Consider the following 26,625-nt stretch of genomic DNA (forward strand, 5'->3'; position numbering starts at 1 on the left):
GCAGAATTACAAATACACAAAGAAAGAAAACATTTGGCAAACATTTGTCTTAGATGCACATGTGTTCTCCTTCGGAAAACCAAAATTATAAGTACAGTGTATCCACTAAACTCTTTACTCTTATCAATTCTAATCAAAGTTTGAAAAGTGGTCAGAATTTAATAGTTAAAGCTAGCAGGGGGGTATCTAATGCCTTTTCCCCAAAGCACAGAGCTCAAATACACTTTTGCTTTAGGAGAAGCATTTCAGCATAGCTTTAATTTTAGCAGGTTAGTCAGCTGCCATGCTAAAATGGCTATCCCAGTTTCCCTTTATTCATTTCATAAATTCTATCTGTTAGAATGCAAAGGAGTCAGATCATGCAGTAGGTATGACAATTTCAATCTACATAAACTATGCCTACTATGGATTCAGTAATTAGCTTTTAGCTTTGTGTAAGAAAACTGCTGCCCTGATTCCTATTGGTCATTTAAAAATTATTTATTAATTTATTTCTATAGCTCTATTAATTAAACATAAAGGAATTATTTATCTCATGTGCAGCTGCATATAAAACATTACACCTTGTTTGTTAAAGAGACATATTTGCCATCAAATGAGTTCAGTATTCCTGTTAGAGATTTATTTCTAAGATCAAATCACCAAAGTTTGCATATATTTTACTTTTTCCTGTAAATCTAGATGACTGAATATACAAAATAGTGTAAACTGGGCTGCCAAGAAACTGACTTTCTATTCCTCAATTCATCATGTGGGCCTTGATATGGGTTAATGTATATAAAGCAAAACTGGACACAGATTAAAAATTAAGTGAAAAATACACTAATACAAGGAAGGTGAAGTAAAATAATTTTCTTAGAGTATTCCTTTCCTCACATTGTAAAAAACTAAGGTGATAGAACCAAGACAGTGACTCAAAGAGTGTAGCATGTCATGCTTTCTGCATCATTTGACAAAATTTAGCCAACATTCCCACCTCAGTATCTTATGTCATAGTACTTCAACATCAATAGCAACAACTAAAAGCAAATTTTTTCGAAGATCAGAACTGTCATCCTCTATTTGGCTAGCAATTACTCAGTCTGAAATCCTTTGTGAACTAGTATGAACTAAACATTTAGAGGATAAAAGAAATACTATTTCCCCCTTAATCGTATGGCAAGATAAGCTTGACTGTATGTAATAGAGAGACAAACGTTATCTCTGGGTTACATGCAAGTAAGCTTCATTCTTAAATAAATACACTACCAAATATAACACTTTAAAATCCCTCCTTTTCTCTTTCTATTAACTACGTAATTTAAAATTTCTCACAGTTCCTTTATCTATTTATTCCTCACATCTATTTTCACAGTAACACCATTAAGTGAACAGAGTGCTATTTGATATTACCTTCTGAAACTTCAATGCATATCAGTGACTGATGAAGATAAAAGATAAATTTTATGGCCTGTATAAAACAGCGAGATGGTTTCATTTATTTTACATATAGATAATAAAGTCTCCAAAGCTATTAAACCTAATTCAATTAACATGCTTGAACCCTCATTCTAAAAAAAAAAAAAAAAAGTAAAATTCTTTGTTTATAACTAAAACTAAAAAGTAATAAGAAATACATGAAAATTTAAACATGAGCTATGCACGAGAAACACTAACCATCTTATCCTACCCAGAGACAGGAATAGGGTGATTTCATTACCCGTCCTGCTGGCCCAGAGTCTGCAGCTCAGCTGAGTGTAAATTGTGATGGAGGAAAACATTCTTCCTACTGTACATGTGTAAAGAGATTGGCCCTCTCGGCGGCTGTCCAAACCTTCCTGTAAAGGTTGAATGCTGCCGGGTGGCAGCAGCTTGGTCCTTTGGTTTCTCTGAGAACGTGGCGAGCCCTTCTGTCTTAGCTGTTGGCTTCACAGAGTTCTGCCCTACAGTCGCCCGTAAATTCTGGGTGACTTCTGAGGTGAGGGTTTCATAAGTTCCTCTTGAGTGTTTGATAACTTCGACTAGTTCTTTGTCCTTCAAAAAACTGCTTAGACATAAGCTGGGGAGTTGGCAGGCCTTGCTTTTGTAGGGGCTTGTCTGGTCCGCTGCTGGGTATCTAAAATGGTCCTCGGTGGGAGTATGCATTATTTTTCTGTCCCTTGTGCTGAGATTTTGGCTCACAATTCGATTTCGATATGTAGCCTGTGGTAAAGACATGGAAAAGAAAAGATGCCTTTAAAAAAGTGCGTTCACAGCATACACACAGAATACAGAGTGTTGTTTTCACAATTGCTTCCAAAACCCTAAGTTTTCAACCAGGCTTTGAAAAACACCAATAGACTTCTCTTCTCTTTTCCATTAGATTACATTTCCCAGCACAATCCTACTATAAATAGTGGTCAAATGAATGATTTAACCACTATTAACTATCTTGACTCTAAGAAGCATTTATTAAAATACTTGTTTAAACGGCAGTTTTAAGTTGGCAACAATACTGAGAGGAAGGTACAGAGATTTTTTATACACCCTTTGCCCTCAACACATTCATAACTTCCCTTATTAGCAACATAATGGTGTTACTTTTTACCAATGGTGAACCTACATAAGAATCACCCAAAGTTCACAGCTTACCTTAAGGTCCACTCTTGGAGTACTACATTCTATGAGTTTGGACATGTTTATAATGACATATAACCATTATTATATTATCATACAGAGTATTTTCACCACCCGAAAAATCCCCTGTGCTCTGCCTACCCACCTCTCCCCTCCTCCTCATACCACTGGCAACCACTGTCTCCATAGTTTTGTTTTTTCAGAATGTCATGTACTTGGACTTACACAGTATGTAGTCTTTTCAGATTGACTTTGTTCACACAATACGCATTTAAGGTTTCTTGATGTCATTTAACAGCTTGATAGCTCATTTCGCTTCAGAGTTGAACAAAAAGGCATTTTGAAATTTGCTTACATAATTTCCTAAATTTAAATTTAAATTTATTCAGTTTTCTCAGAGAATACATGTTATCTTAATAAGTAATGAACATCCATATATGAAGCTTCACATCTTTCATTGGATTTAATATGCTATATTTATTTGAGTGTGTGCTCAGAGTTTTAGAGTCATCAATATAGTAATTTGTATCAGCAGAGTGATAATCTAAACATTTAAGAAACTAATGAAAGGTCACTCCATTGACCTACAGAGAACACTTACAAGAAATCTCAGCACGTATTTCATTTAGACTTTTGGATGCATTTTATTAACCAAAATCGGGTCCATGAGTATACATCCATCTTCTTTCTCACTTCTCAAGAAGTTTACTCTCTAATGATAGGAATAAGACATAGCTTATCAGATCATGTGGTAGGGGAAGCAAAGATTACAAGCTGGTACCAGAATTCCTCTTGAAGAAAGGACAGTCTTGGTTTAGAAAAAATATACTGAGCTAGAAACTGACTAGCTGGGTTCCTGCTCCGGGGCACAAATGAAGGATTTATTACTGCTAAAGGAAGGTGGGGAGAGTGGAGAAGAGTTGAGAGAGGAAAATAGGGCACAAGGCAAGAGGCTAGTACAAAATATGCTGAAGGGCCAGTGAAAATCTCTGTGTACTTGACCTCTAAATGGCATAGTTTTTAAGTACCCAACTTTTCATTGTTCCCTAGAAAGCCATTTCTCCAAGCCTGATCTCTACTTTGAGCCCTAATTTACTTATCAAGACATCATCACTTTGACTAATTAACATTCCTAGCTACACACACACACACACACACACACACACACAAACAAACTTGATCTTGACTCTGCAATTTATTCTTAACCCAAAATTCTCCTTCTCAATAACAGTACCATTATCAGGCCAATCCCTATATATCACCTTTGTTTTCTGTTTTCCCCCATGTATCCTGTAATTCAAGTCCTTGCTGATACACCGCAAAGAGGCAACCTCAGTTCATCTGCTTCTCCTATATCCGGTCTATTAGGGGATCTTACAGGTGTCCTTATACTTAGGGATTTGAGATTGAGACATTTTTTTTAATGTTTGCAGTTTTTGATTTGTGCTTACTTATACCAGATCCTCTCCATTACTTCTAATTTGCCACTTTAACTCTTCCAATGATTTGCAGTAAACATAGGCTGGTTATCTGGTTGTTTGAAGGAAGCATTATATGACTTACAGAAGATGTTTTGGGACTTTTCTTGGGAGTAAGAAAATACGATATTTTGATTCATTTTTCAGAAAATTTTTTTGGCTTTTTCTTGGCTCTTTTCCATAATGTGGGTATTTGGACCAACATAGAAATGTGAGGTTTTATTTTCTCTTCATCTTTGTGGCTCGACTTCTGTAAGATGCTTACTTAACCATAGAATCAGTTATTGACAGATCTTCAAACACTGTGCTTATTATCACATCCAAATGTTAGAAAAACCATGGGAGTAAAATACACTGAGAAAAAAACGTTTGTTTCAGAAAAAAAGAGACAATGTTAAATTCATTATAAAAATATTCCTATCTATATATCTTCAGCTGATGTGAAGAACTGACTCATTGGAAAAGACCCTGATGCTGGGAAAGACTGAAGGCAGGAGGAGAAGGGGACAACAGAGGGTGAGGTGGTTGGATGGCATCACCGACTCAAACTCCAGGAGTTGGTGATGGACAGGGAGGCCTGGCGTGCTGCAGTCCACAGGGTTGCAACGAGTTGGACACGACTGAGCGACTGAACCAACTGACTGACTGACTGCCTAGGAAAGTTGAGGAGAGGAGTGGAAACTTCTTTTCCATTACTTTAACATTACATTTGGGGAAATGCTCATTGTTTTCTTTATGTGGTCATTTTAACCCTCCTGGGATACTACATTAAATTGAATATGAAGTTTTAATAAGATGTATTGAAAGGGATCAAATCAGTCAATCCCACAGGCAGCTTCGGTGCTCCTTCTCTAGTATAAATTCTGATACTTACAGGGTACATGAGCATCTACCATAAAAAGAAACAAAATGAATGATCTTCCAATTTCTTAAAAAGAATATTTAAATCACCCATTCCTTTTCTTTTTAACCATAATTTGCTTTTGACACCTTAGACTTTTTTTTTCTTTTTAGTTCTTGAGATGTTCATCCTTAAGTCCAGGGCTCATGATGTACATGAGGGATTGCACAGTTCAGGGGCTAATGGCATGAATTTGTGGTCAGACATAGAAGTGTTCCTTTGCTGATCTGATAAATATTTACTGACCTCTACTGAGAGCAAGGTTCTACATTACATAATGGGAAATGGTGCTGTTCATAAGAGAACCAACTCCTCCATCTAGGCAGCTTTGAAGTCTAATGGGAGAGTCAACCAGAATCAGTTTATAGCTAAGTGACCATAGCAAATCTTTCCCAAATTAATTTCCAGTTACCTCATCTGTGAAAGAAAGATTTATTTTCATACCTGTATCTGTGTACAGAATTATTGTTAAGATTCAATGAACTACTGTATATAAATTACCTAATATCACATCTGAAGAATAGTTATCTTGATGAGAGCAACAAAAATAAGTAGAGTACCTGTTGGGTAATGAAGAAAGCAGGGTCTGCAGAGGCAGAAGTTAAACTCTATGCAATTAAACTACCTCAGGTAATCACAGAGGAAGATCTGAAGCTAGGATGACTCCTCAGAGTTGTCCCCAATTTAAGCAAGTGGTTGTGAACCGTACACTCTTGTATCAATAAATTATTGGACACTGGTAATCTCTGGGAAAATGGTGTAACCATGAATGAATAGGCCTTTTTTTTTTTTTTTCTTTTTGGAAAGGAACTTACTTAAATGCTAACTTTTTTACCAACTGAGAAAATTAAGGGTTTAGTTGTGAAAGTGTGTGTGTGTTTGTCATGGGATAATTTGGCATAATGGAAAGAACCCTGAACCTTTGGTGAAAGACTATTATCTTGTGTATGTTGCTATCTAACTGTGTGAACATCGATGAATAAATTAATTTTTCTGGGCATTGTTTCCGAGCCTATTGAAAGAGATGACGAAAATGGAAGACAAAGATTAGATATTGAAGAAACTCTAAAATTTATTCAATTTTATCCCAGTTCTAAAAGTCTACATTTAAGTATATAGTTTATTCTGTATAGACAAACACAGGAAAGATCCCCTTAATTCCAAATGTGTTTTGGCACACACACACACACACACACACACACACATTTAGCTGCAGTGATTCAGAGGGATCATGCTGCCCAGAGGGAACTTGCAGTGCATATACCTAGCCACATCTTTTGCAAAAGGGAAATTAAATTTCCACAAGCTAATATAATTATGTTAAGTTTTAGACAATTTAGTTCCCAAACAGTTATTTTATTACCTTTCCTTAGAGTTCATAATAGAAGATGAATGCATGGCAAATTTAGTGATTAATAAGTCAATATTGAAGATGATATTAAAATCTGTTCTTTACTTCCCTATATTTTTTTCCTCTCATTTCATCAGTAGAGCATATAATCTGCATTTCACTGAATTCACAGTGACTGATTTTAAAACACATGATTATTTTACATACCACTAAGAAAGAAAAATCTTATGATGCTAATTAAGAACAAACAAAAACCACTCTCCTTCTTTATTAATGGTGTGATCCATTCATCAGTCACACCAGCCTCTCATTCCAATTTCTTCTTTCTCCACTTTCCTTTCTTAGGTTTGATAGATAGTCCTTTTGCATTTGTCTCAATGATATAACTTCATTTATGTGTGAGTATATTCTTTCTTTTGATAAAGCATTTGGTTTTTAATTTAGAGAGAATATGGAATTGAAGGCAACAGTGTTACATTTTTCACTAATAACAGTTACATACAAAATAATATTTGCTATAAAACCAAATCATAGTAAAAACTTTTTGAAAATATTATTATTGGTAACTTAATACATTAGTGCAAACACTGCATATAACTTCATTGAAGAGAGGACAATATGAAGCTATGATAAAAATCCACATGTACTCCACGACAACATGGTTGAAAGCAGTAACTATAACATTTATCCTGACTTTAGGGGTTTTTATTACATTTAAACATTGTCTGATATCTGATACAATGTGGACATACAGTAATTATGCCAATGTGCATAGCCCAATTTTCACTGAGACAGGATGTCATGGTGATAGAATTAACAAGGAGGGGAGTCATGCTTCAATCAGCAATTAATTTTTTATTTTTTTCTGAATTTTTTTTCATGTGTGTGACCTATACTGGTAATTGCCAAAATGTTATAAGGCAATGACTTCCTAATTTATCACATAGATTAAAATGTAGCACATGACTGATTATTTTATCTTAAGACATACTTTTCTGCAAATGTTCTCTATTAAATCCAAAATGTTGTTTTATAACTAGAATTGTTCCTGAAGGAAAATAAATACTTAAAATAATTCCTAATAACTAGCTAGAAAAAAGGTACTAATTAGAAAAATGGCTAATATTAAATAGTATTTTAACAAATCATAAAGGTGATTGAAAATAGCATAATTTGAATGTAAATAACATATGTTTATGAAAGTATGTTAAAGTGAGCCAAAATTATCACTGGTCAGAGTTCCTGTAGCATGAGTAACTCTTGGGTAACTGATACTGAGAACTTGCCTCCTGAATAAGGTTTATGGTTTCCTACTAATGAGCTTCTCAATCAAGGAAGTAAAACTTACAATGCAGAATACTGTATGTTTTACATTCAAGAATAGACACTTTGATGCCTACTTACTTCTACACCCAAGCCAACTAAAATAAAAGTTTCATAAGGTCAGGGACATTGCTTGCCTTGTTTAATGCTGAATCCACTGCTCCCAATAGTGTCTGGCATTTACCAGTAACACCCTGATAATTATGTAGTCCAGAGAAGAATCGACAATCATATTTTATCAGTAAGGAAAAACACATCTAATATGAAATCAGTAAGGAAAAACACATCTAATATGAAATTTTCTTTCTCTTGACATTTTTCTCTAGTAGATAAGCTGATTACTTTGATCTTTATAAACTGATATATTACCTGAATCATAAACTACCAAGCACTGGTAGTATATATTTTGCTTCCTTTCTTGAAAGCAGTGGGGAATGTCAACTTTTCAGGGATGTTTTTGTAGCTTCAACTCCTCTTTAGTTGTACTTTCCCCAATAAAAAGCAAGACATATATGTTACTATAAAATATACTTGGAAGAAATAACAAACCTTTCATAGCCACAAAAGCAACATGACATCATATCTAAAGCACTAGATATCAAAGCAACTGGAAAAAAATCTCTTGCAGTACACTTTTTCAATACTGTAGAAAATGAATTAAAAAGGAGTTATTGCACAGTAGCACTTCTTAATCTCTCTCTTCTCCATGTGACAACATGACACATAGAGACATTTCCTTAGACAAAACCTGGGTTATGGAAATACTCCAAATAAAATCTCTTTAACTCAATGTCTTTATCTTCCATTTATGCAAACATTTTGGATTCAGAAATAAAAAGAGAATTATCAGAATCTAGTTTAATTTATAAAAAGAATAAATTTTGATGCTTGAGTAGTGGTAGCAATGTTACTTAAAACATAGATACAACAGATGACTGAGACCCATTTGACACAGGTCTTGTAACCTGCAGATTAATTGAAACAGGTCACTTCATTAGTGCAGAAAATAAATGATGAAGGCATGAGTTGAGGCAGCAGAATAAATGACAGAACACTCTACAGTAATATATTCTCTTAATTACTAAAATATATCAATACATAAATCTACAGGCAGAATAATATAAACTTTTAATACAGTGATATCAAGAAGCCATCTCTATGTATTGTAAAATATGATTACATATATGAAGAGTGCTTTGAATAAAGACATGTACAATATTATTGCTCATTGAGTAAAATATTAAAATCTGTAAATAAGTGTTAAATGTAATAATCTCCATTTTTGTTACTGTAAATATACATATTTACATATATATATGAAATAATTTTTGCCTATAAATCCCTTTTTACCCAAAGTGTGAGCAAATTTGCTTCTAAAATACAAACTGGAATACTTCAACACCTTTAATGGTGTGTACTGAGTTTCCTCATTGTGTCTTCAATCTGAACTTGATCTTCACTATTATTTTCTTTCTATTCATTAATCCCTGGAGACAGACATAGAGACCTCTGTCACATCCTTTCTTTAGTAATGTTTATAGGTTCTCTTAAATAAAAGATAAATCAACATTGTGGCACATTTTAGAGAAGTATTAAAAGGAAGTATTCTGTACATTGGATAAGGAAATGGCAAACCACTCCAGTATCCTTGCCTGGAAAATCCCATGGACAGAGGAGCCTGCGGGGCTGCAGTCCTTGGGGTCTCAAAGAGTCAGGCACAACTGAGTGACTAACACTTAACACATTCTGTACACAGTCCCCTTCCCATTGATGCATGCACCTTAAAGGAAACTCTCTTGTCCAACTTTCAGAGGATGGGTTCTGTATTGTTCCAAACAAATGCTGTACTACTCTCTATGGACTCTACTCTTTAAGGAGATGAAAATCTTTCTTGGTAGAACTCAATCATGCTAGTTTCTAATTTAGTTTTAATGAGGTCCACAGTTGACTTAACCCTAAGCCTATTAGAGAACTGAGTTGTATATAGTGAATTAAAATGAAGCCAAGGAAAAGACAATTGTAGGATTCGCATTCTTGAGAAAGCATTATTTGCCTTTTATGAAATTCGAAGCAAGCTCTGAATCTTGGACAAGACAGAACAAAATTAATGTACAACAACAACAAAAATGCAGTAAGGCAGTGATGAATGCTTTCAAGGCCTAGTTGTCTATTGACACCTGAGAGTGAAAAGATCTAAGGTGGGAAAGAATTCTTAAATATACTGAACTCAAGAGAGCAGATAATTAGATTTAGAAAAATGATTAGACAGCAGATAAATCACTTCACCTCAGATCTTATTTATAATAACAGCTAAGATTGAGTGACCATTTACAATGTGCCAAGTTATGTGCTATGTTTCATGTATTAATAACTTTCAATCTCTATTATTTTATTATACCCATTTAATGACAAAGAAACTGAAACTCTTACACTTCAATCCTACCAGGATTCCAGGATTTAGTGGATAGCATAATGTGAATTAGAACTCAAGCTCTAAGCCATGGGTTTCTCAGCCTCAGCACTATTTACACTGGGGATTATATATTTTTTTGTTGTAGGGGACTGCCCCGTGAATTACAGCCTGCTTATCACCAACCTTTGCCTCTACTTGTAGATGCCACATACACCTGCACCCAGTTACGACAAACAGATAATGTCTCCAGACAGTGCCAAATGTCTCCTGAAAGGTATAACTGTCCCCAGTTGAGAATTTCTGGCCTGAGCAATAATGCTTCTCTAAATCAGGCAAATAAAAGTGACCAATGCAGTATCTCTGAAAATAAAAGTCATATACATATACTACTATCCTTTTTTAAAAAATCATTTACAGCCCCTAGGAGAGTGAAATTAAGCTTTTGTAATTTTTACTTAACAAACACATATAATACTTATTATACACTGGACACTTTTCTGGGCCTTTACAATTAACAATTTAAAAAAAAATATTAACTCATTTACTAACCCAATGCAATGTACTAATAAACATTGGAAACATGTATAAATATAAATCTCGCTCAACGACAACAATAAAAAACACAGCATGGTGCATAAAATCCAAAGGTTTTGTCTTAAAAAGTAACTTTCTCCACACGGAAGAATGCTAGTGGAATGTCATGAACTACTTAAAAAGCAAATTTTGATTTTTCACTACATAATATATTAGCATGGGATAAATCAGTAGACCTGAAATGTGCCTCTTTGTCAATAACAACCACTTAAATGTCAGTATAAACTCAAGCCATATTTATTAAAAACAACTTTCCTTTTCCTGTCATCACCGAGGAATAGGATTTTTAAAGCAGTTATAAATACAGGACATTTCTCTGCAGAAGTGTTGGCATATTGCTGCATCTGTTTTTACCCTTAGATGTGGAATCTGTTTTCAGTGATAAAGAAGAGTTTTTCTTAAAGGTCTAGAAACACTCTACCACAGAGAGATTGTATAGAGAAGTAGTAACTGCTTTGCAAGCAGGAAGCTTTGTCATAAGTTGAAGTAATAACCAAAAAGAAACATTCAAAGGTTCTGGCAGACAAGACCTACTTTTTTCAGATAGCACAAATTACCAAGAGGAAATTGTCTGGAGTTAAATTACTTCTTCTGGCTCAGTCTCACTCCTAAATTCCTTAGGGGAAACTAAATCCTCCTGGTGGGCATTTAGGATTCAACCAGGGTTACAGGACATGTATAAGATAAGCAAGGTGAATGTTAATAAGGTCAGCTAAAGGCCCAGTTCCTGAGAGAGGATGACCAAGGCATCCACCTCTCCTGAGAAAAGCGAAAGCATGCAACAGTTTTCCCACAAGCCAGTAGGGCTGTTCTATTTATAACTAGAGTAAGTGAACTCTGGAAAGAACAAAATTCTGAGGAACAGCAGTGAGTCGTCTTTAGAACTAATCTGTGTGTGTTGTAACCCATTCAGTGTAAATAATTCTTTTTAGTAAAATGTTTGTTTAAATGAGAATTTCAAACAATCACTGCTTATAGTAGCAATAAAGGTGAATGATTAAGGATTCAATTCAGAAGAAACCTAATAAAGTATAATTCAGCACAACTGATATTCCAGAAAAGTGTGATTTCTAAATAAATGAGTGTTTAAGCTAATTTTATATGTCTAAGGGAAAAGTGTAGGAAATAATTTTTATGTGTTTGCATAGGAATGCAATATAGTGGACAGTTACTGTGGTTTAACTACAACAGCATGAAAAATGAATCTCTTGTTTAGATAGGCAGATGCCCAATATCTGGCACATATTAGATGGCACTCTTTTATTTAAAATTTTATTGAAATATAGTAGGTTAACAATGTTGTGTTAATTTCTGCTGTATAACAATTTAATTATTATACATATTCTTTTTTTCATATTCTTTTTCCCTGTTTTATCACAGGATATTGCATATAGGGTCCTGAGTTGGACGTGTAGGACATTATTGTTTAAATCAATCCTATATAGAATAGTTTGCACCTTCTAATCCCAAACTCCCAATCCTTCCCTTCCTCACCTCTCTTCCCCCTGACAACAACAAATCTGTTCTCTATATCTGTGAATCTGTTTCTGTTCCATAAAAATGTTCATTTGTGTTTTATTTCAGAGTCCACATATAAGTGAGATCATATGGTATTTCTCTTTGTGGCTTACTTCACTTATTGTGATAATCTCTAGGCACATCCATGTTGCTGCAATGGCAGTATTTTATTCATTTTATGGCTGAGCAGTATTCCATTGTGTTTATGCACCATACCTTCTTTATCCACTCATCTGTTGAGGGACATTTGGTTGTTTCCATGTCTTGGTTATTGTAAATAGTGTGGCAGTCAGCCTCAGGGTGCAGGTATCTTTACAAATTATAGCTTTGTTTGGATTTATGCCCAGCAGTGGGACTTGCTGAATCATATGGCTACCCTATTTTTAGTCTTTTTGAGGAACTTCCATGCTGTTTTCCACAGTGGTTGTGCCAATTTACCTGTAGGTCCCTTTTCTCCACATCCTCTCCAGCATTTATTTGTAGACATTTTAATAATGGCTATTCTGACTGGTGTAAGTTGGTACCTCCTCATAGTTTTGATTTGCATGTCTCTAATAATTAATGGTGATGAGCATCTTTTCATGTGTCTATTGGCCTCTATATGTCTTCTCTGGATAAATATCTATTTAGGTCTTCAGGTAGTGCAGTGTTTCTTGAAAGTAGTATTAGCAAATCACAAAAATATTTTTATTCCCAATGTCTTTTTTGTGAAAAATTAAAAGGCTTTATAGCCATTTGCTAGAGATTTACAAGATGGAAATATTTCTTGTATCCAATAAATATACATATATAATATAATTAAGAATCTAGCCTATTGTTTCTCTTGTATTCTAGTACATATATATATATGCATAATATAATCATACTGATTAAATAATGAGAGTCCTAAATGCTCTGCTTAAATAATTCTATCTTATGAGATATTTTACCCCATAAGCTCTGCTGGGAGACTCCTAAAAGTAAGCCATTACTTATCTAATCTATGAGATAACATGAGAAAGGAAGTAAGATATATATCCATGTATATGTATGGCTGAGTCCCTTCAGTATTCACCTGAAACTATCACAACATTGTTAATCAACTATACCCCAATACAAATAAAAAATTTTTTAATGAAAAAAAAAAGCAAAATAAAAATTCAGGAATTTTACATTGTTCATGTGGTGTTTTATAATATAAAGCAGGTTATTTTTAGAGTAAGCTTGACCGATTGAACAAAAGCAATGCATAATGAAATATATAGTAGAATTTGGGGGCTACTACAAACAGTGCTATTATAGCATCTCAATCTGTCATATACTTTAAATGTTACAGATTGCTTTCACATAGAATATCTTAATTTATCCTTGTAATTGTACATTAAAACTTGTTTCAAATATCTCACTTTCATTTTATATATAGAAAACTGAGGCTCTTAATAATAATTGGGTTACTCAAGAGGATTCAAGTAGTAATATAAGGGCTTTGAATTCCAAGTCATATATCCTAACATGTCACTCTGTCAAAAAATAAATAAGTACCCCTCCACCTAATTGTTTTATTGATACTAGAATCTTACCTTTGTTTCCTTCCTCTAGGGTTTTTAAATATTCCTCACTTATTAATTCTGAATTTAGTTTATTACATAAATTATACTCAAACTTCATGCAGAAATTGTTTCCAGATAACTTGAAGTATAAAGTTAGGTTATTAGTCATTTGTATGAATCAGATTATCCCTCAAGAAAAGGGTTTGAAAGAAATCACTGGAAGTGGAGGTATCCAGAAACTGTGAATACTGTGTAAGTAGGTAAGAATGATGTTGAAAAAAGGGACACAGGATGTAGACAAATAGTTTACCTCACTTCTGCTCCCCTCCCTAAACCCCAGCCATGACAAAGTAGTTAGAATTAAAGAACAGTCTGGATCCCAGATCCTTGAAGCTTCTCTCTGGCTTCATTGATTCATTTTTCACAATATCCTTTCATTATTTGAATTTAAATATTTTAGTTTAGATTCCTTGGCAGCCTAGCTGATAAAGAATCTGTCTGCAATGCAGGAGACCCCACTTCGATTCCTGGGTGGGGAAGATCCCTTGGAGAAGGGATAGGCTACCCATTGCAGTATTCTTGGGCTTCCCTTCTGATTCAGACAGTAAAGAAATCAACCTGTGATGCGGGAGACCTGGGTTTGATCTCTGGGTTTGGAAGATGCCCTGGAGAAGGATATGGCAAGCCGCTCCAGTATTCTTGCCGGGAGAATTCCCATGGACAGAGGAGCTTGGAGGCAGGCTACAGTCCACAGGGTCGCAAAGAGTCAGACACAGCTGAGTGAATAAGTACATACACACATACCCAGATTAGAAACTGTGTATTCAAGGTGTTATTCAAATGTGATTTTTAGCTTACTAGCCATTTTGTATTAGCTTTGGCTATATTTTCCTTCAGAAACATGCAGTATTTAAGGTAGACCAAATATCACTTAGGGCTTCCTGGTGGCTCAGACGTAAAGAATCTGCCTGCAATGCAGGAGACCTGGATTCAACCCCTGGGTTGGGAAGATCCCCTGGAGGAGGGCATGGCAACCCATTCCAGTGTTCTTGCCTGGAGAATCCCTATGGACAGAGGAGCCTGGTGGGCTGCAGTCCACGGGGTCACAAAGAGTCAGACACGACTGAGCAACTAAACCACAGCACAGCAAATATCACTTAAGAAAATTCAGGGGGCATGTATGGAACAGTAACATGATAAATAACAGCATCTACCTTTTACGCTTGACATAATACTATATAAAAGTCCTTCAAAGAATTTACATCAAAATAATATAACAAGTATGTATGGAAATACAGAGTATGCAGAGTAGTTTGGCATTTGTGATGAAATAGTATTCGTTTTTATATACCATCTGATTTTCTGAAATGCTTTCATAGAGTATAAATAGTGAGACATAGCAGGAAATGAATTCTGGTATGGAAAGTCATGGTCAGGATATCATTACCTACAAGTTAGATACAATTTTTAAAAGAAGCATGGGATTTCAAAAATACATTCTTTCACTGTGTAAATAGTTGAGCCTTGGAGATAAGAGATTTATTTAATAACAGCAATTTTTCAAATAACCAACCATTTTTTTTGTACTTAAGATGAGTTTATGGGTTTTAGACACTAGCTAGTGTATAAAGAAAGTCTAAGGCTATTTTTTCTCTCTTTGAAAAGCTGCTTTATCAAAGCAAATCATTTTCCTTATGAACTCAGAGTAGCCTCAAAAAGTCTGCTAACAAAGAGAAAACAGATGGGACACCAGCTTTAAAGTTAGTCATCCTTAAAAGGGCATAAAATTGATTTTTAAATAGCAAAAAAATCAACAAAGCACAAAATATAATGAGAGTGAGATGAAACATAAAAATTGCTATGATCTACAAAAATTACTGTCAACTATTTTCATTTTTTTAATGTCAATTTTGTCATTTTACTAATTTCAACTATCATAACCTCTTGCCTATTGAAAGTGTGAATATTTTCACTTTGTTTCAACAATAATAGTTCAAGAAGCAGTAGAGACTATAAAGTTAATGTGGTTTAGTCCCTTGATTTTACAAGGAAACTATGGCTAGAGTTGATAAGTGATTCACTCAAGATGATAAAAAAATGTTAGTAGCAGTCAACAACCAATTCCAGATTTCCCAAAGCATTGTTCAATGTTACCACGCAGAGCCATCAAATTTGATTTTAATGCATAGCTATAAGATATGTATTTGATGTAAGTAAAACAAGGTCAAATTGATTCATATTCAAATATTTATATGTTCCAGTCATTATGCTATATTTCAGCATATGAAATATATGAACTGTGATATATAGATATACACTCATGAACTCTGGATATATAGATAGAGATATATCAATTAAATTTCTAGAATAAAAAAGACAGATAAATAGAAAAAAGAATAGTACAAGGAAAGGTGTTCTGTGCTGAATTAGGGGAAATGAAGGTCAAGCAGTAACCATCTGATGAGGCATGCATACTGTCACTTCAGTTGTGTCTGACTCTGTGACCCTATGAAGTGTAGCCCGACAAGCTCCTCTGTCCATGGGATTCTCCAGGCAAGACTGGAGTGAGTTGCCATGCCCTCCTCCAGGGGATCTTCTTGACCCAGGGATTGAACCCATGTCTCATATGTCTCCTGAATAAGGAGGCGGGTTCCTTACCACTGAGCCACCAGGCAAGCCCTACCATGTGATTATAGAGAATACATTGTATACATTGACCTCTGTAAGCTGTGTTCTGCCACAATAGGTTTTGGTTAAAAGAGGAGATATTAAGTAACCAGATGTTGGCTTAGGGTAGATCCATCTGTATTCCTCAGATTGCAGTCATCTAGAGGTAGAAAGAATAACTCCTGGCTACAGAGCTGATGTCCTGCATTTCAATAGAAGCTATGTTGGAAGGTCTGGATGTTAAAATTGTAAGGCTGTGGTGAATCCACATCTTGACCACGGGAATGGTGGTTAGGTGGTTGAGGAATGGGATAGACTGGCAAATAGTATCATAGGCAGAAAGTGAGTTCTCCAAGAAATCTATTCAATATTTACTACTCCACACAATTCCCTACAGTCACTATGTGGAGGCCTCAGAAATATTACAGATTATAGTCTAAAACTGGTTCTAAAACAAGAATACATCTTACATACCAGCATTGTTAATATTTCTCATTCTCTTTCTTTCTGCCTTCATTTTTTTTTTTTTTTTTCATTTTTTAATCCATTCACTCTTCTGGAGAAACCACACTTAATATAAACACAATAGGAGATTTAAAGAAATCAGAGATACAGTGCTATGCTTAGGTACTTGCTTTTGCCTAAGGGACTAGTAATTAAAAGTTAAAATTCAGTGTCATTAAATAATACTTAGAACATGTCTCAAGCAAGAAGAGATGTAGTGAAAAATAAATATTGAAACAGTACAATTTCTTAGACTTAAACAGGTTTCCAAAGAATTGTTTACTTTGGTTGCTTCAATTTCATTCTTCTCCCTAACTCATCAACACATTCCAGTTGGCTTTTTGTTCCTCCTGAAGACCCCTAATTTGTTAACTTAAATGGATACTTATCAGTTCACATTTTTTTGGTATTAAGAAACATTCAGTGGGTTAACCACTTTCATCTTGAATTCCCATCATCTTTTGCTATTTGTGACACTTCATGGTCTTCATGGTTCTCCTGCTTCTCTGGTCATTACTAGTCAGTCTCCTCAGCAGAACACATTTCTAACTAAACATTTGGGTTTCCCAGCCTGGTGCAGATTCATTTCACTCTCCCTACGCTATCTCGTCCAGTCCCATTACTTCACTCAACATCTTTATGTGAACAACCCTTAAACTTCAATATAAACTTCTTTTCAAAGTTTCATTCATACATCTACCTCCAACATTATATGACAGGTATCTCAATTATATTTTTCCTTAACTTAAAGAAAATTCATTACATTCTTTTGAATTTAGCATATTTGCATCATTCTGGTTTTCAATAATTTTTTAAGAATTTCAGTAATATTTATTAAACAAATGAATAGAGACCACACAGAAAATCTGAAATTGTCCTGTATACTCTTCCTCACTATCATTCAGTCCATCACTATTTCACAGTGGTTCCACCATCAATCTGCTCACTTCTCTCCACCTCCATCCTTCTAGTTCAAGACACCATTACCTCCTGCCTACTTGCATTCACTCTTCCAATACTTTCAAGCATATACTAGAGAAAAGTTATAGAATTTTTTTTAATGCAAATCTAATCACGCCACTGATTTCCTTATTTTCTTTAAATATCTTCCTACTAAATTTCAAGAAGATATACATTTTCAATAATCTACATGACCTTGAATTATCTAGCCCTAGTGCCTCTCTAATTTCTTCCTGGAACAAACTTTCCCCTCATTCTTTGAGTTTCTTTCTGGTGAAATCTCTCCCATTCCTCAGGTCCTTCACTCTTATCCTCTGCTCACAAGATTTTGCCCCTCAATTTTTTAAAAAATATTTTTCTACAACAATTTTTTAAAGTTGATTTGCAATGTTACAGGTGTACAGCAAAGTGATTCAGATTATTAATATATACACATTTTCCAGATTTTTTCCATTAAAGGCTTTTAAAAGATGTTTAATATAGTTCCTTGTTCTATATAGTGGAGTCACTCAGTCATGTCCAACTCTTTGCGACGCCATGGACTGTAGCCTACCAGGCTCCTCTGTTCATGGGATTTTTCAGGCAAGAGTATTGGAGTGGGGTGCCATTTCCTTCTCCAGGGGATCTTCCTGACCCAGGGATCGAACCTGGGTCTCCAGCACTGCAGGCAGACGCTGTACCGTCTGAACCACCAGGGAAGCCAATTTTATAGAGTAGGTTCCTTTTTTAAAAATCTGTTTTATATACAGTAGTTGTTGTTTAGTTGCTAAGTCATGTCCTCTTCTTTTGTGATCCCATCAACTGTAGCCTGCTATGATCCTCTGTCCATGGGCTTTCCCAGACAAGAATACTGGAATGAGTTTCCATTTCCTTCTCCAGGGGATCTTCCTGACCCAGGGAACATGTCTCCTGCATTGGCAGGTGGATTCTTTACCACTGAGCCACCAGGGAAGCCTAGTCATATATAGCACTTTGTAACTGTTAATCCCAAATTCCTGTTTGCCCTTTATTTTTGCCTGACAGCTATAATTCAGACCAAGACATTCACATCTGATGATTTAAAACAAGTTACAGTATGTTCATAATCTCGATGCAAACATACACTATAATATTTATTTAGAGCAGTATTCACACATATATTGTACATTTGTTTAATGCCTGTCATCCATTTAGACTATAAGCTCTGTGGAAGCAAGAACCAGTCAAATTGTTCATAGCTGTTTTCCCAGCACCTAGTCTAATCCCTGAGGTAAGTGTTTGATAAGTACTTATTGAGGAGAGGTGGAAAAAGAAAGATTGACAGAAATGGGTAAAAGAGAAAAAGATCAAAAATGGAGGTATGTTCTCACTAAATTCTCCAGAATGAATATAATTTGAATTACTTAAAAATCAGGCAGGCATCCCTGGCATGATTAATAAGGGGTAGGTACATATTTATAAATCAAAAAAGCAAGAGAGTTACAGAAAAATATCTATTTCTGCTTTATTGACTATGCCAAAGCCTTTGAATGTGTGGATCACAATAAACTATGGAAAATTCTGAAAGAGATGGGAATACCAGACCACCTGACCTGCCTCTTGAGAAACCTGGATGCAGGTCAGGAAGCAACACTTAAAACTGGACATGGAACGATAGACTGGTTCCAAATAGGAAAAGGAGTATGTCAAGGCTGTACATTTTCACCCTGCTTATTTAACTTATATGCCGAGTACACCATGAGAAATGCTGGGCTGGAAGAAGCACAAGCTGGAATCAAGATTGCCGAAAGAAATATCAATAACCTCAGATATGCAGATGACACCACCCTTATGGCAGAAAGTAAAGAGGAAATAAAAAGCTTCTTTTTAGTGAAAGTGAAAGAGGAGAGTGCAAAAGTTGGCTTAAAGCTCAACATTCAGAAAACTAACATCATGGCCTCTGGGCCCATCACTTCATGGGAAATAGATGGGGAAACAGTGGCTGACTTTATTTTATTGGGCTCCAGAATCACTGCAGATGGTGATTGCAGCCATGAAATTAAAAGACGCTTACTCCTTGGAAGGAAAGTTATGACCAACCTAGATAGCATATTAAAAAGCAGAGACATTACTTTGCCAACAAAGGTCCATCTAGTCAAGGTTATGGTTTTTCCAGTGGTCACATATGGATGTGAGAGTTGGATTGTGAAGAAAGCTGAATGCTGAAGAATTGATGCATTTGAACTGTGGTGTTGGAGAAGACTCTTGAGACTCCCTTGGACTGCAAGGAGATCCAACCAGTCCATCCTAAAGTAGATCAGTCCTGTGTGTTCACTGGAAGGACTATGCTGAAGTTGAAACTCCAATACTTTGGCCACCTAATGCAAAGAGTCGACTCATTGGAAAAGACCCTGATGCTGGGAGGGATAGGGGGCAGGAGGACGACAGAGGATGGGATGGCTGGATGGCATCACTGACTTGAGTTTGGGTAAACTCCGGGAGTTGGTGATGGACAGGGAGGCCTGGTGTGCTGCGATTCATGGGGTCGCAAAGAGTCAGACACGACTGAGCAGCTGAACTGAACTTACTGACTGACGTATTTACAAGGCCTATTTGCAAACTGTTAGTATTATATTTTCTTGCTAAGGCAAAGCAGTATGTTCACAAAGAGATGGGATTAGAATATAGTACATGTAAAGTTGTCTGTTTGCCTGCTAAGTTGAGTTTAGAATTTTAAATCAAATGATGACCTATTGAACATTTATAAAAAAGTAAATGACATGACAATATATCTTAAGAAGGTTAATTGGATAATTAAAAATTAATCAGTCCAAGGTGAAAGTGTCTCAAATAAGGCAACCCAAATGCATACACTTGTCAGGGATCAAAGAAAGCATGTGTAGCAAGCAGCAGTTATATTTAAAGCTACTCATTATCAGAAATTCAAATATGTCACATAATAGGCAAGAATAAAAATTTTTACAAATCTGAATAAAATGCAAAATCTTAATGAAGACTTGTAACTAACTTCATTGGAATTAATACACAAACTTAAAATATGATAAAGTATGAAGAAATAATATATGAGCATCAAATAAATTTCAATTATTGGGTACAAAATAGTTACACAAGTTGAATTTATTACCTACCTATTTCAGGATCACGAATCAGTTTGTTTGTAAAATTTACATAAAAACATAACTATTTTGGTTTTCATCAATAATATGAACAAATGATGAAACACTTTATAGTAAATATTGTGTCTATAATTTTCCATAGGATATTTTTATCTGGGAAAGCTTATTGGCAGAAAAGTTAAGTAGTGCATAGCATTAGGGTGTTTTTTACATGTTCTCAGAGCTTTGTCATAAAATAAACTCCTCCAGATACTATTTATATTACCTTACTGAGGTTAATTTCCCTGTACCCATCTAAGTGGGTTTGAGACATCATGCCTCTTGAAAGTCATTTCTAATACATCTGGAGTCCAAAGAGCCTTACATTTTTCCTTTTGAAATGTATTTTTTTCCTCCAAGTTAACTGACTAGCATAGAGATGAGTAATAGAGGATTGTATTTTCAGCCGTGTAACTGCAACTCCATAGATGAAAGGAAATCATGGAAACTCTAATGCTGGCATTGAGTATGTATTGGTTGAATGTATATTTGTTGAATGAAGAATGGATAAAGAGGATACCAGTTTTCCCAGTACCTACTGTTTTGTAGTGATTTTGCTTCACTACACAATAGCTCAGACAGTCTTAAACAAATGTGACATTGCTAACAAAGCATGCTGTGAACATTTCATAAGAAACAAAATTCTAGTATCCTGCATTCCAGTATCCAGAATGTTTCAGAATATATCCTATTAGATTCTTCCATAGTCCTTTCCGCATCTGGCCCAGGCCATGACTTTTCCATGATTATACCTGAGAGCTGATGATTTGAACAGAGTTGTAGACCTTCTTTTACATCTCTTCAGCTTGTCTCACAAGAGATAACTATGGTCTATCACTCATAAATTTTAAACTATGTATATATATTTTTGTATAAAACCATGCATAATTTTTGTACTACTTAATGTAACCAAGAATAATAAGTCAAGAAATTGTGAAATAGCTATAGCAAATCTTTCTTTCTTTTTAAAAAAAGACCATATATTTATTGTCATTCAAATAGTATGTGTTAAGGAATTTCCATCACCTGATGCTGAATGAGTTACACTAGCGATGCTAGTTAGTCCTCAGTTGTGTCCAACTTTCTGCAGCCCCAAGGACTGTAACCCACCAGATTCCTCTGACCATGGGATTCTCCAGGCAAGAATACTGGAGTGGGTTGCCATGCCCTCCTCCAGGGGATCTTCCTGACCCAGGGATCGAACCTGGGTCTCCGGCATCGCAGGCGGATTCTTTACATTCTGAGCTACAACGTCTCTCGATACGGTACGGAGAACACAGAAATGAGTATTGCATGAACCTCTGTCTCAAGGGCCTATAGTCTAGTGGAGAAAACCAGCAGCTGCCATTGGTTGGTTCTTCTCATTTCACAAATAATTTTACCTTTCCTGGCAAAACCTCTATATTTCAGCAAGTTATTTAAGAGTGAATCATTGGAATTATCTCAGGAATAAAGATGTTTCCTCTTTCTAAAACCCAAAGGACTCTGAAAAAAACCTCTTCATGTCTTCATACAAAGTAGACTGACAGATGTCCCAAATAATTACAGCCCAGAAAATATACTATAAATATGCTATAGATATGATGTAATTAAGAGTAAGTTCTGTTTTATCTCATACAAAAGATTACTGCCAATAAAAAAATAATGTTTAGAGGTATTTTCATGGCATCCACATTTTAGCTCAAGGGTATACCTAGCTTTAACTACAATTACCTGAATAAGTTGAACTACTATTTGCCCCAAAGTGGAAAGAAACACCCCTTCCAGGAAGGCAGCTCAGATATTTGGTGCAAAAAGAACCAAGAAAGTAGATATAGCTTATAGAATCTGGACAAGAAGGATTCACATAACATGAACAGTACCATTCAAAGGAAGTAAAAACATTTCTATATAACACAAAATTAGAGCCAAGGATTTTTTTCTTTTTTTGGACAGTGATTTAGAAGGGAACAAAGACCATTCTGTACTAAAAGTGATTTAAGGCTGTTATATAAAATAGTCCCTTTAAGTATATTTATGATTTTTAAATGTGGGATAAGCATAAAAAGAGCAATGTATAAGACTGGACATTAGGTAACAAAAGGGTGGTGCACTTTAAGCAAGAAGGATCTGCAGAACTCAAATAATTAGAAAGAAAAGAAGTCCTAGTGTAAAATCATACTCTCTTAGCCATAAGTACCTCTAAATATTTATAAATTCCTCAATAAAATTATGTTTATTAGGGATTCTAAGTATTTATTAATCATGGCTTCTATATATAGTTTCTGATGTGCTTAGTAGCTCAGTAGTGTCCAATTCTTTGTGAACTCATGGACTGTAGCCCGCCAGGCTCCTCTGTCCATGGGGATTCTCCAGGCAAGAATAATGAAGTGAGTTGCCGTGCCCTCCTCCAGAGGATCTTCCCAACGCAGGTCTCCTGCATTGCAGGCCGATTCTTTACCATCTCAGCCACCTTTAGTTCAGTTCAGTCACTCATTTGTGTCCAAGTCTCTGCGACCTCTAGTACCACAGCACGCCAGGCCTCCCTGTCCATCACCAACTCCCAGAGTCCACCCAAACCCATATCCAATGAGTTGATGATGCCATCCAACCATTTCATGCTCTGTTGTCCCCTTCTCCTCGTGCCCTCAATCTTTCCCAGCATCAGGGTCTTTTGTAATGAGTCAACTCTTCGCATGAGATGACCAAAGTATTGGAGTTTCAGCTTTAGCATCAGTCTTTACAATAAACACCCAGGACTGATCTCCATTAGGAAGGACTGGTTGGATCTCCTTGCAGTTCAAGGGACTCTCTAGAGTCTTCTCCAACACCACAGTTCAAAAGCATCAGTTCTTCAGTGCTCAGCTTTCTTCACAGTCCAACTCTCACATCCATACATGACCACTGGAAAAACCATAGCCTTGACTAGACGGATCTTTGTTGGCAAAGTATGTCTGTGCTTTTTAATATGCTGTCTAAGTTGGTCATAGATTTCCTTCCAAGGAGTAAGCGTCTTTTAATTTCATGGTTGCAATCACCATCTGCAGTGATTATGGAGCACAGAAAAATAAAGTCAGCCACTGTTTTCACTGTTTCTCCATCTATTTGCAATGAAGTGATAGGACCGGATGCCATGATCTTAGTTTTCTGAATGTTGAGCTTTAAGCCAATTTTTTCACTCTCCCCTTTCACTTTCATCAAGAGGCTTTTTATTTCCTCTTCACTTTCTGCCATAAGGGTGGTGTCATCTGCATATCTGAGGTGATTGATATTTCTCCTGGCAATCTTGATTCCAGCTTGTGCTTCCTCCAGCCTACCGTTTCTCATGATATACTCTGCATATAAGTTAAATAAGCAGGGTGATGATATATAGTCTATACTTAATCCTTTTCCTATTTGGAACCAGTCTGTTGTTCCATGTCCAGTTCTAACTGTTGCTTCCTGAACTGCATACAGGTTATTTAAGAGTCACATCAGGTGGTCTGTTATTCCCATACCTTTTAGAATTTTCTGCAGTTTATTATCATCCACATAGTCAAAGGCTTTGGCATAGTCAATAAAGCAGAAATAGATGTTTTTCTGGAACTCTCTTGCTTTTTCAATGATCCAGAGGATGTTGGCAATTTGATCTCTTGTTCCTCTGCCTTTTCTAAAACCAGCTTGAACATCTGGAAGTTCATGGTTCACCTATTGCTGAAGCCTGGCTTGAAGAATTTTGAGCATTACTTTACTAGCATGTGAGATGAGTGCAATTGTGCGATAGTTTGAGCATTCTTTGGCATTGCCTTTCTTTGGGATTGGAATGAAAACTGACCTTTTCCAGTACTGTGGCCACTGCTGAGTTCTCCAAATTTGCTGGCATATTGAGCGCAGCATTTTCACAGCATCATCTTTCAGGATTTGAAAAAGCTCAACTGGAATTCCATCACCTCTACTAGCTTTGTTCATAATGATGCTTCCTAAGGCCCACTTGACTTCACATTCCAGGATGTCTGGCTCTAGGTGAGTGATCACACTATTGTAATTATCTGGGTCATGAAGATCTTTATTGTACAGTTCTTCTGTGTATTCTTGCCACCTCTTCTTAATATCTTCTGCTTCTGTTAGGTCCTGACCATTTCTGTCCTTTATTGAGCCCATCTTTGTATGAGATGTTCCCTTGGTATCTCTGATTTTCTTGAAGAGATCTCTAGTCTTTCCCATTCTATTGTTTTCCTCTATTTCTTTGCATTGATTGCTGAGGAAGGCTTTGTTATCTCTCCTTGCTATTCTTTGGAACTCTGCATTCAAATGGGTGTATCTTTCCTTTTCTCCTTTGCTTTTCACATTCCGTCATTTCTGAGCCATTTGTAAGGCCTCCTCAGACAGCCATTTTGCTGTTTTGCATTTCTTTTTCTTGGGGATGGTCTTGATTCCTTTCTCCTGTACAATGTCACGAACCTCCATCCATAGTTCATCAGGCACTCTGTCTATCAGATCTAGTCCCTTAAATCTATTTCTCACTTCCACTGTAAAGTCCTAAGGGATTTGATTTAGGTCATACCTGAATGTTCTAGTGATTTTCTCCACTTTCTTCAATTTCAGTCTGAATTTGGCAATAAGGAGTTCATGATCTGAGCCACAGCCACCTTAGGCTTAAGTTAATGATTGATTTCCCTAGTGGCTCAGATGATAAAGATGCAATGTAGGAGACCTGGGTTCGATCCCTGGGTTGGAAAGATCCACTGGATAAAGGAATGGCTACCCACTCCAGTATTCTTGCCTGGAGAAAACCATGGACAGAGGAGGCTGGCGGGCTATAGTCCATGGGTTCGCGAAGAGTCAGACACGACTGAGTGACTAACACTTTCACTTTTTAAGTTAACTATACTATGACAGATGGTATGAATAGTCATTCTCCAGCATTCCTCTTGCTATCTTTATGAATCACTGAGGAATTAGTCTGAGATCTGTTGTGTATAAAAATTACTTTATTATCAGTTAAAATAATTATTTCTGGTATACACACATCATAGATGCAATAGTTCTGATGCAGGGGTTTTGGAGTTGACTTGGTATTTTTAAATTAAAACATGCATTTGCATTTCATATAATCTGAAAACAGGTCATCTTTTTAGCATACTTTGAGTGAAATGAGTCCCTAAGATAAACAAAACCATCAAGTTTTTATATATATAATGACCCATAGTTAAATCTCTGATTCTTAAACCAAAGAAGTAGAACTGCCAATGAAATGCTACCATAATCAAACTACATGCTACATATCAATTAGAAACCACATCTCCTTGAATTTTGTATCATACAAATTAGTGCAGTTCTAAATTCCAAATATAGGTAGCTACAGTGACAGATATATGGCTCTAGAAGACTCTACTTCAAGTGTACTTTCAAGCAGGCAAAAAAAAAAAGTTGATTACAAATCCTGCATTTATAAGAGAACCTCTTCAGAAATTGTCCGTATAAAGGTTTGGATATGCAGAATCTCACCTAACAATTCAGTCAAGATTTGAATGCCCATAGGGATCTTTTTCCTTTCCCTTACAGATAGTGTTTTGTACACAAACATATTCTTGACTAAGTGTACCAACATTTTCCAAAAAGAACAAGACCACTAGTTTTCTATCATGTAATACTCAGAACAAGAGATCTACTCAAAATATAACCCAGTAGAGAGGAATT

The 26,625-nt window shown here is 35.8% G+C and overlaps 1 protein-coding gene across 2 annotated transcripts in view; it reads right to left on the reverse strand.

Moving 5' to 3' along the window:
* Positions 1–1,695: 1,695 nt before the first annotated feature.
* CCSER1 (coiled-coil serine rich protein 1) overlaps positions 1,696–26,625 on the reverse strand; it is a 1,396,414-nt gene continuing 1,371,484 nt past the window's right edge. For both annotated transcript variants that reach the window (XM_061164390.1, XM_061164391.1), the window contains exon 11: positions 1,696–2,181. In XM_061164390.1, coding sequence (XP_061020373.1) covers positions 1,696–2,181 — 486 coding nt within the window. The remainder of the gene's footprint in view (positions 2,182–26,625) is intronic.

This window comes from Dama dama, chromosome 17 (genome assembly GCF_033118175.1).
Source record: "Dama dama isolate Ldn47 chromosome 17, ASM3311817v1, whole genome shotgun sequence".
Taxonomy (NCBI): Eukaryota; Metazoa; Chordata; class Mammalia; order Artiodactyla; family Cervidae; genus Dama; species Dama dama.